The sequence below is a fragment of the Girardinichthys multiradiatus genome, chromosome 18 (genome assembly GCF_021462225.1).
Source record: "Girardinichthys multiradiatus isolate DD_20200921_A chromosome 18, DD_fGirMul_XY1, whole genome shotgun sequence".
Classification (NCBI taxonomy): Eukaryota; Metazoa; Chordata; class Actinopteri; order Cyprinodontiformes; family Goodeidae; genus Girardinichthys; species Girardinichthys multiradiatus.
Genome location: NC_061810.1, coordinates 50,775,082 through 50,787,163, shown reverse-complemented (window position 1 = coordinate 50,787,163; position 12,082 = coordinate 50,775,082). Strand labels below are relative to the sequence as shown.

At 40.0% G+C, this 12,082-nt stretch overlaps 1 protein-coding gene across 1 annotated transcript; it reads left to right on the top strand.

The window, feature by feature from the left end:
* The first annotated feature begins 10,337 nt into the window (after positions 1-10,337).
* On the top strand, positions 10,338-11,264 carry LOC124884620 (olfactory receptor 11A1-like). Its single transcript, XM_047392640.1, has one exon. The coding sequence runs from the start codon at positions 10,341-10,343 to the stop codon at positions 11,262-11,264; it is 924 nt and encodes a 307-aa protein (XP_047248596.1). The 5' UTR covers positions 10,338-10,340.
* Positions 11,265-12,082: the final 818 nt, after the last annotated feature.

The following is a 12,082-nucleotide window of genomic DNA, read 5'->3' as shown; positions in this document are numbered from 1 at the left end:
GGGACCAGAGAAAATGAGTCCGACATTGTTTTGGCAAACTTACACACCGAAGCAACACTAACTTTGGTGACCTCCGATTGACGTAACCGGGTGTCATCACCGCCAGCGTGAATAACAATCTTACTGTATTTACGCTTATCCTTAGCCAGCAGTTTCAGGTAGGATTTGATGTCGCCCGTTCTGGCCCCTGACAGACATTTGACTATGGTCGCTGGTGTCTCTAGTGCCACATTTCTGACTATGGAGCTGCCAATTACCAGAGTTGGCTTCTCAGCGGGTGTGTCACTGAGCGGGTAAAATCTGTTAGAAACGCAGACGGGTTGGTGGTGACCTGTGGGCTGGGATCTAGGACTATGCTTTCTACGTACCGTCACCCAGCCGGCCTGAGGCCCCGGCTGCGCGGGCTCTGCTGGAGGACTGGAGGACGAGCTACCCTCGGTGGCTCCGCGCTGGCTAAGGGGCCTCAGCTATCTGCTGGTTTTTCAACAGCGCGGAGCCGGACCTCCAATTCCGACACCCTTGCCTCCAAAGCTACAAAAATGCTACATTTATTACACGTACCATTATCATTAAAGGAGGCAGAGGAGTAACTGAACATCTGACACAGAGAGCAGGAGAGTGGAGAAGACTCAGAGAGAGAAACAGCAGAACGGGTAGCCATGGTGGAGCTAAAGCTAACGCTAAGCTAACAACCCTTTACTACTACTAGAAAAACCATGTAAGACACGGAGAGTCCCCAAACTTTAAATGCAACAACAGAAAGTATGTGTTTTAACGTGCTTATGTATTAGAACAAGTAAGAGGTATCATAGTAGAGAGAAATCAGATCAAACGAGAGAGCTTCACACACCAAACATTCCACCGAGTGCAACAACGAAAACAGGAAGTGACGAATATGGTAAATGATAAATGGACTTAACTTATATAGAGCTTTTCCAGTCATACAGACCGCTCAAAGCGCTTTACACTAGAGCCACATTCACCCAATTGCACTCACTAATGCTCACACATTCATACACCGATAAGCAGATTGGTAGGCAACTTGAGGTTAAGTGCCTTGCCCAGGGGCACATTGACCTATGGCAAGAGGAAGCTGGAATCGAACCCACAACCTTCTGATTGCAAGACAACTACTCTTCCTACTGAGCCACATATGCCTTACCACACCTTCCCAGGACCACCAGGAGGAACCAGAGGAGCTTGATTTTTTCACAGATCATCCGTCTGATATTATAGTGTAAGGGCATAGTGAGAGTTTGAAGAAATAATACATCTTTACAAAAGTTACCTACTGCAGCTTTAAGTCAATGTAACTAGTAACTACCCACCAGTGATGGTGTGTCAGGATTTTATCACACTGATCTCCCACAGTGTACAAATCCTGTATGATTTCTGATGTGTGTCAGGCATCAAATGATCCATTAATGATCCATTAGTTAATCTAACATCCATGTTTTTGGTCTCTAGGAGGAAGGTAGAGAACCTGGGACAAACCCGCACATGCACAGAGAGAACATGCAAACAAAGAAAAGAACCCAGTGTTAGGGCTTGCGAGATAGAGGACCCCGGAATGCAGACTAGCAGGCAGCATGATGGTAAGTGCAAAACGATTTAATAAAAATAAAAAAAAACTCACTCTCAGAAGAGGCAGGAACAAAACAAATAAACGGACAGGCAGGACAGGCTTGGCATGATCCACAAAACAAGAAATGAGCATGATTTGAAAATGATTCCACGAGGAATCAACAGGACAGGTGTGTATTTATGGAGTGTGACCAGGTGAAACAAGAAGACAGATTAACTAGGTGCAGGTGAACAAAACTAAAGCATGACCCGAAAAACAAACAGAAACATGATTCAAAACTCTAACAAGAATAATAATAATAATAATAAACAGAAGAACAATTCAAAACCTTAACTGTGAAAAACATAAAGAAAAAACCCGAAATCAAAAAACCAAACAAACCCAAATCATAACACCTAGAACCTTTCTGCTGTGAGGTAAACTGGGCTATCCACCAGAACACCATACGACTCTATCTGCACCAAGCCCACAGTTAAAAGGCTCAGAAACATCTGACCCAAATTAAAGAGAGAAGCAGTTTTCATGAATCTTCTGTTTGATTTGGACTAAGCATCATGATGACCCAGTTGTTGTAGTTGGTTAAAGTCCAAAGTGGTCAGTAATTGAATGAAACCAGGTATCAGCAGAGTTTATCCCATTTAAGTATGAACATTATTAGGGTTACTGATTGCTGCTGAGGTTTTAATTTCTATAAACATGTCAGATGTCAAGGTCTCAGTTAGAGATCACTGGTGTGATTGAATCATGTTTACTGTGTCATCTCCCCCTAATGAGCCCCGGCAGAGCTCCCTGCTGTGTGAAATACCTTACAGACCCCAAAGGACGTAGTTTGTGTGGAGGTTTGGACACTAACAGGACAATTAGCAGCACAGGAGACCAGGAGAGGACATTTTGTTGTCCCCATGCTTCCTACAGTGCAGCTTCAGGACATCCAGGATGGGTTTGTTCTCCTGGGTCCTGATTAGACCCAGTGTTCAGAGCAGCACTTTGACTACAGCAACAAAACACACAGATTTATATCAGAGCAATTATATTAAAAAGGTTTTTAAGGATGTTTTATTTCTTTTATGTTCATCAGTCATCAGGAAGTCTTCATCTAAAATCACTTTCTGTAAAAATCATCTTACTGTGTAGATGTTTTCCTAATAAATATTCTGTGATGGAGTCTCGTCCTCAGCTTTTCTTCACCAGAAAGGACCATGTTGAAAGTAACTGCAGAACAATCATTATGAACCTCCTTTATTTTGGCTCCTTCTGGCTACTAAAATATCACAACACCTAAAACAATGAAAGCTGGCATTTATTTGCATGAACCTTAGTATGAACAGCTTCCAGGGTCATGTTCAACTATACCATGTTGTCAGTGCTGGAGATTCATTTATCAAAAAAATTACATTCACGATCCACAGGTGTTAGGTTTTGGTTTTCATTTGGTTTATGTTCTTTTCATCAAGTCTTGCCACGCCCTATTTTTTGGTGTTTATTAGCATCACTTAGTCCTTGTCTTATTAATTAATTTCTTTTATCTTTAGTTTTCTAGTTTATTCTTGTGTTCTGTTCTTGCAGCCCCGCTGGACCCATTGTAGAGAGTGAGCAAGAACCTGGATGTCTTGTTCACACTGCAGGCAAATGTCATGCCGTCTGTGTCTGTGTTTATTTCCTGGTCTGGTCTCTGTTTTTCCCCCGTTTATCACACCTGTTCCTAGTCTTCCCTGATTGTCTGGTCTCGTCTCTCATTAGTTCCCCCTGCTGTTCTGTTTTGTATGTATCCCTTTTTGTTTTCATTGTTCCCTGCTAGACCCTCGTCATAGATGTCCTCGTCTTACCCTTGTCATTGTCCTTGTTCCTGTCTACTCTGGTGGCTCTCGGTTCTGGTCTGGTTTAGTCTTGTAAGTTCATGGTTTCCCTGCTTGGCTCAGTGAGTAAGAAAAATATTAAAATCTAAATTTACCTTCATTCGTTGTCTCCTGGCATTCTTCTCTGCACTTTGGTCCAGTCACAAACCCAACTTCATGATAAATGTGGCCCAAACCTGATTTTTTGGGGGTCAAGTGACCAGGTCAGACTTTTTAGAACAAGTGTGAACGTCTGGTCCATATCTGACGTTTTCAAGTCACATTTGAGCCACATCCATATGTGGTCCTGAATCCAACTCCAGTGGGAGCGACCAAGGCAGATTAGATGTGACTTTCACGTAACTTTCTGTCGCATTCGTCACAATTTTGCGCCGCCCAGCAGGAAAAGGTAGCAGTTAGTAAAACAGACGGTGGGCTAGAAGAACTGCACAGAGGAGAGACAGCGAGACGTTAGAGTTTGTTAAAAAACAGAGAAAACTTTATTCAAGCCTAATTAAAAGGCTCATAGGAACTGCCTGGATGTGGGACGTAGTTTGCATTGTAAAATGCATATACAACCGTTCAAACAGAGGACTTTAAAATGCTATCGAGGTTATCGAGCATGTGATGATCTGCTCCTGCTGCAGTCCAATACGCTGGATTACATCAAGTCTTCCGCCTGAGGAGTTTGAGAGGAGAGGTGCTGGCATATATGATTAAAAGTTGCCCTTGACATGATAAAGTTCTGAATATATTGCTCTCTGTAAAGCTGTTAACATCCCTGTCCCACCATTGCTGGCTGTGTCTCCACATCCAAACAGTCCCTAAAACGGAACAATAAAGAGTTTTACTCTTGTTTTCTTCACGTGTTTCCCACAGAGCGCCCGCTAACAGTAAATGGCTTCTGTTGCGCTCTAAAACCATAACATCTACTTCACCGTGTTTACTGCTGTGTTGCGCTTGATGACGCTCGTATTGTTCTTATGCGCATGCGGGTCAGTTTGGAGCCGCAACATTTTCAAAGTAATATGGACGACCACACAAAGAAATCGGATTCCTGGAAAAATTGGATTTGAGCATTAAGAGCTGCAGTGGGAACGTAGCCTTTGAAACTCGCTGGCAAGTAATAGCTGGCTAAGATCTGATGTTAGCGTATATGTTGATTCAATTCAATTAAATTTTATTTATATAACACCAATTCATAACACATGTCGTCTCAAGGCACTTCACAAAAGTCAGGTTCATACATTCCAATTAATCGTAACCATTGAACAGTTCAGTCAGATTCAGTTATTTATTCAAATTGGATAAAAAGTTTTTCTATCTAAGGAAACCCAGCAGATTGCATCCAGTCAGTGACTTGCAGCATTCACTCCTCCTGGATGAACATGTAGAGACAGTGAACAGTCACTGGTGTTGACTTTGCAGCAATCCCTCATACTGAGCATGCATGTAGCGACAGTGGAGAGGAAAAACTCCCTTTTAACAGGAAGAAACCTCCAGCAGAACCAGAACCAGGCTCAGTGTGAGCGGCCATCTGCCACAACCGACTGGAGGTTAGAGAGAACAGAGCAGAGACACAAAGAGAACAAAGAAGCACTGATCCAGGAGTACTTTCTATGGGAAGGAAAAGTAAATGTTAATGGATGTAGCTCCTTTAGTCGTTTCATGTTGAAAGAAAGAACAGATAAACTCTGATCCAGTTTTCAAGGTTAGAGTCTGAAAGAGAGAACATAGAGTTAGTCACAGTAGAAGCTCAGTCAGTAGCCATGTCTAGGAGAGAGAAAGGGTTAAACTACTGAAAGACAGGGCTATGTGGATCATCTGTAGAAGGTGAGCATTAAGTTGTTGCCAGCAGAAGCTCGGACGATTCCCCTCTCCAGAAAGGTGTCACAGGTAGACACAGAGTCAGGCCAGGTGTAGCTTCTAGGAAGAGAAAAGAGAGAACAAAGTTAAAAGCTGAAATAACAGCAAATAATGCATAATTGGAGAGTAGTGTGAGAATGTAACGAAGAGGAGGAAAGTGGTCATTATGTCCTCCAGCAGCCTAAGCCTATAGCAGCATAACTACAGAGATAGCTCAGGATAAACTAAGCCACTCTAACTATAAGCTTTATCAAAAAGGAAAGTTTTAAGCCTAGCCTTAAAAGTAGACAGGGTGTCTGCCTCACGGACTAAAACTGGGAGCTGTTTCCACAGGAGAGGAGCCTGATAACTAAAGGATCTGCCTCCCATTCTACTTCTAGAGACTCTAGGAACCACCAGTAAACCTGCAGTCTGAGAACAAAGTGCTCTGTTAGGAACATATGGACCAATCAGATCTCTGATGTATGATGGAGCTAGATCATTAAGGGCTTTATATGTGAGGAGGAGAATTTTAAATTCTATTCTGGATTTAACAGGGAGCCAATGAAGGGAAGCTAAAATAGGAGAAATATGATCTCTCTTTTTAATTTTCATTAGAACTCTTGCTGCAGCATTTTGAATCAGCTGAAGGCTTTTAACTGCATTTTGTGGACATCCTGATAGTAAAGAATTACAATAGTCCAGCCTTGAAGTAACAAATGCATGGACTAGTTTTTCAGCTTCACTCCTAGACAGGATATTTCTAATTTTGGTAATGTTCTGGAGATGAAAGAAGGAAATCCTAGAAACCTGTTTAATATGGGATTTAAATTACATGTCCTGGTCAAAGTTAACACCAATTCCGACACCCTTACCTCCAAAGCTACAAAAATGCTACATTTATTACACGTCCCATTATCACTAAAGGAGGCAGAGGAGTAACTGAACATCTGACACAGAGAGCAGGAGAGAGGAGGAGACTCAGAGAGAGAAACAGCAGAACGGGTAGCCATGGTGGAGCTAAAGCTAACGCTAAGCTAGCGACCCTTTACTACTACTAGAAAAACCGTGTAAGACACGGAGAGTCCCCAAACTTTAAATGCAACAACAGAAAGTATGTGTTTTAACGTGCTTATGTATTAGAACAAGTAAGAGGTATCACAGTAGAGAGAAATCAGATCAAACGAGAGAGCTTCACACACCAAACAATCCACCGAGTGCAACAACGAAAACAGGAAGTGACGAATATGCCTTACCTTAGGGTTTGTTGACTTGCAGTAATTGACCCATCCATGTACATGTTGAGATTATGAATCTGAGGATATTTAATATTAATATTTTAATATTTTATCAATTAATATTTGGGTCTGTTAAGGGTTGTCCTGTGAATACCAGCCCAGTAAGGCGATGGTATTAGGACAAAATAGAAAGGTGTGAGACGAGCTCTGACATTATTGAACAGCATAAACTCTGCACATATATGGAATGAATTCACACAATTTCTTAAAATACAAGAAATTATTAACAAAAATAAGTCGATGCAAAGTCAAACATATTTCCATCAACAAACTCTTTACTATGCTAAACTCACGATGTGTTTACAGTTAATAGAACAGACAATAGGACCAGTGCTAGGTTCGGCTACGGGAGTAGAGAAATGCGTAAGTGTATTAATGACCACAGACCCAAAAAATAAGTTTAAACTGCCAGCTTCTTATTTGTTGAGGAAAAAAAACAACAATATTACAACAGTGGACGTACAATGACACAAAATTCAATCCAAAATAGTTTCCCCATTTCTTTTGGAATATTTTATTTAATCCCTGTCGAAATTTAAACCTAATGTCAGGTATTAAAAGGATCCTATTTATTTAAACCTAGGTTATAGCTCTATTTAAGTTCAAGTTGATACTGTTAATCTATTTCATTCTCAGTTTGTGTGTTTTTTAATCTGTTCAAATCTATTTTAGTTTAGTGTTCTTTTTAAGAAGTTAAGTTTTTTTTAATTTCCTGTTTTATCCATTTCTTGTCTCTATTATACCCCAAATAGACCATTTTACATTCCACACACTAGCAATAGATATTGGATGTTGTTCAAGAAGAGGAAAAAAAACAATACAACACAACAGAAACAATCCAGCAGAAAAAAACCCGAATAACTTGTGCTTCAAATCAATGTCTTTCCTCTCTGATGCTTCTGAGGGGTTAATCCCGTTTCTCTGAATCCAATGCTCTTTCTTTAGGAAAGCATGAGCAGGTCATACCAGTTTGGATGACTCGCTATGTCCAGCAGATGTGTAGCTCCTGCTAGACGTTGGTTACAGGGTTCCTGGGTTATGGCTCGCCATCTTGTTTCTCACTAGCGAATCCAACTCGGTCCAATTTCCTTAAAGGCCTGGTTTAATAACCAACCAAGCATAACAAAAGCTCTTTTAACTTTACTTTGTACTGAATAAAATAATATTCTGGTCGATATGGCGGCTGAACATTGTGTGTGTGTGTGGGGGGGGGAAACATGCTTCACCCACATCAGCTCATCCGTTACTTCCACAGTTTTATTTTTTTTATAACATAAACATAAATGTCCTACTTTAGCTTTCCGTTTCAAAAATAAAACTATCTTACAGATAACATCCTTCATAGTAAATAAAATACACTTTTTAATTCACCAAGTCCAGTTCTGTAACATATAACACTCCAAACGAAGTCAGTAAAAAAAAAAATATGGAAAGCTCCTCCTCCAGAAAATGGAAAAAATTTCCAGACAGCAGGTAGACTTTTAATCATCAATTTTCTCTTATCTCATATCTTTCACAGCACAACTCTTTTAGCTTCTTCTCCCTGCTTCTTCTTCTAGCGCCAGAGAACATAGCAACCCAGTTGGCTGGAGTTAGTCACATGGTTACAAATCAATGTGACCCTTCAGAATAAGAGATTTTTTCTCACACTTGACTGTTCTAGCTGCTGACAAAATAAAACTCTGTTTTATACAGATTGCTTTTTTAACCAAATAAAATATCATAACATGAAATACAGCATTTTTAATGTTTGTAATTATTACTTTTTATATCATTATTTTTAACTACTTTGAGACTTATTTATTATCCTATTTATTTATTTCCTATTTATCCATTTTATAGCTATTTTTATGAAAAGGCTTATATTTAGTGAAGGCTATTTAAACCTGGGTTACACAAAAACAATCCAACTAAACTACCAAGCAGAATGAAAGAATAATGAAGACTAATGGACTATGTACAATATAAACAAGTTGATTAAAGATGATTAGAAATTATGACCAAAAGAGTGATGCAACATTACCATGCAATGTTTATGTTTGAGAACCAAGGATTATCTTGAAGAATCTGGAAATGAAGTTAAATTAGTCTTGGAACCAACTTAGGAAATAATCAGCAAACATTTAGACAACCATTCACAATGCAAGGTCAGATAAAATATTATTTTAATAAAATAATGTTTTAAAGAATGATCTGCTGAATAAAACCAACCTTCTGGATGACCATTTATCAACGGGGTTTAATTAGCTGCCTTTATTTATTGAAATAATATTTAAAGAAACATTATTAAGGGAATATTTTGGAAAAGAGCCAAATCTTTCTGGAGAAATGGGGCTTAATGGTGTTTACTTAGTTATCAAATTTAGTAAAATGATGACACATTATTTACTGGATTGAAAACTAAACCTTTCTGGGTAAATATTATTTAGCAGCAAGCACGTGTCCTTAGCTGTTAGCCATTGAAGCTAACAAAGAAGCTGATAGCTTAGCACCAGAATCAAACACACGCCTTTAAAATTACCGTTGATAAAAGGGTTAAAATGAATAAGCGCGGACGGCGCGTTATGATCAATCTTCTGTTTAAAAATCACCCTTTAAGAAAGTTTGTCTTAACTTTAAAAACACACAAAGAACACAACCTGAACACGTGTGCTGCAGATATTCTGCTAGCACCAAGATAGCTGAGTTCAACACAAACAAAAACGTTTAGATCAGTTCAATCTAAATCTTTCTATATTATTCTGCCCAAACACTTAACCTCATGAACTGTGGTGAGGAACGTTGTCCAAGGTGGAGAAGTTTGAAGAAACGTCCACAGTCTTTAAACGGTTAGCTACAGCTAACCTCCTTAGCTGTGGGGAGTGGCGGCTGTTCTGTCGGCTGGTCTGTGAACAAACGTTTAGCTTCCAGCTAACCTCCGTGGCTGTGGATGAAAGACGGCCCGTTCGGTCCGCTAACCACACTGCATGTTACCGTAACCATGGTGATGCGGTCTCTGCTGTCTTCCTTCCAGACTGGGAGACCGCTCCGCTCGGCTTCATAGAGACCGCTTCTCTGCAGGAACTTCTGTGGGACAGTTTGCTTCTGCAGGCCTCAGAGAGAAAGTAAGCAATTCTTACACCTTAATTTCCCCGTTCATGAATGAAAATGCCGGATACACAAATAGTATTTCATTCGTACTTATCTTTGCATATGATTGATGATCGTATGACATCTTTGGATCCAGTTGAAGAGTTTATGTCTGTTTGCCAGCAAAGAGACATCAGCGCGCTGCCTCTCCGATCCTGGTCCCGCAAAGAGGAACAGTGGAAGAGGTCAGCTTGTTGGAGAGGGGCTGCTCTTATTCAGACAGTGGCATCATGGGAAGTCTGCTGCTAACCCCCTTTCCTCAGTTGCTGGACGTCAGTTAAATGCGATCTATTTTGAAAGTTCCAGAAAAGTCTGTACCGGAGTTTTAATGTTGTTTCCATGGCTGGGTCCCAACATACATTTCAATAGTTGTTGTTTTGCTATGATCAGGGCAGGTGTGTAGCAGAGTGTGTCTCTTGCAAAACCTCAATGTGGGACTGAAGATCTTAAAAGCAGCAGAGCAGCATGGGGAGTCACAGTTTGGAGGCTGCTACAAGATATCAGCGGTGTAGTTTAACCGGATATTGATTCTGAGCTATAGGATATAACCTTCACTGGAATGGAAGGGTTTTAAAATGCCTCTCTGCATATACAACACAATCTGTTCTTACGGTTCCTAATAATTTCCTTCACCAGACGTTAACTGGAATGAATGTTTCACAGGTGTCATATTTCACTCTCAGTGCCTACTTTTACATCGGTCTCTTTAAGTACGTTGTTTTCCTTTTCCTCATGTGTGTTTACTTCTTCATCATATCGTCTAATGTGTTGCTAATTACGGTGATCTGTGTGAACAGGAGCTTACACAAACCTATGTACATGTTTCTGTGCAGCCTGTTTGTGAATGAACTGTATGGTAGCTTAGGCTTGTTTCCCTTCCTGCTGGTTCAGATCCTCTCAGATGTTCACACAGTTTCTGTTCCTCTCTGTTTTCTGCAGATCTTCTGCCTCTACATGTATGTAAACGTAGAGTTTTATAACTTAGCCATCATGTCTTATGACAGATATCTGGCCATCTGTTACCCTCTGCATTACAACAAGCAGATGCAGAGGAATACAGTTATCAAACTGGCTGTTTTGACATGGTTTCTCCCTCTGCTTAACATAATTGTAATGATTTCACTGAATGCCTCCTCTCGGCTGTGTGGAAACATAATTGACAGAGTTTTCTGCATCAATTATTATGTTACAAAGTTAGTGTGCAGCAGTGCAACAGCCAGTAACATCTATGGGCTGGTCTACACTTTCACTGTTCCCTTTAGTCTCACTGCGCTGATCGTCTACACATACGTGAGGATCCTGAAAGTGTGTTTTTCTGGATCCAAACAGACCCGACAGAAAGCCGTCAGCACCTGCACACCTCACCTGGCTTCTGTGCTCAACTTCTCCTTTGGCTGTTTTTTTGAGATACTGCAGAGCAGGTTTGACATGAGCAGAGTTCCCAATGTCCTGCGTATAATTTTATCTTTATACTTTGTCACCAGTCAGCCACTTTTTAACCCAGTTATGTATGGGCTTAAACTGAGAAAAATATGTTTGGCATGTAAAGCACTCCTCTTTAGTCAAAAATAACTAGTTTCAAATTTGAAGTATTCAGCCTTGTGAACCAGAATGTAAAAGGAAAATTTATCTGTTGTACTCATAGAGAATTTTAGTTATTTCTGAATAAATGTCTCAGCAACCTGTGCTTGAATTTTATGAATCATTGAGAAAAATTCTTTATAAAATGCTGATGATCTGAAAATAAATACATTGTGTTTATTTCTTAAACTCTTGATCATTACATTTACAGACATGATAACTAATTTAAATGCAACAATGCAGTGTTAACCATTTTTTTTTGTGTGTTTCTGCTCCATCACAACTGATTAAAATAATTGCATGAACTCCTCAGCATCCATCAAGTACTGCAGAAGCCTGGCGATCATTTATTCATTTAGGTCAGGTGTGTGTCAGCGGGAAAACACCTAAAACATGCAGGATAGCAGGTCCTGAAGATCAGGGTTAAGAATCCCAGGAAGAACAGAACAGTTGAAAGCAAACAAAGAAAACTGATAAAAACTCTTCTGACTGGAAGTTAAATGAATGTTTTAGATCAGCTCAACCAGACTTCAGACATGAGCATGATATTGAGTCTGTGGAGGGAGCTAAAGATTAGGGTGATGGAAGGGAGGCTGTCCAAACTCAAATACAGTGGCATGTGAAAGTATTCATACCCCTTGCACTTTTCCACATATTGTCACATTACAACCACAAACATGAATATATTTTATTGGAATTTTATGTGCAAGACTAACACAAAGTGGTTTAACTGGTTTACCCGGTTATTTTTCAACAGAAGCAGATGGAGTTTGGCTTTTAAAACCAGGCTGTTGTTTTTGTTTAAAATA

Bases quoted from the DNA above. Each gene is read 5' to 3' on its own strand.
- LOC124884620 (XM_047392640.1), top strand. From the start codon at position 10,341: ATGAATGTTTCACAGGTGTCATATTTCACTCTCAGTGCCTACTTTTAC.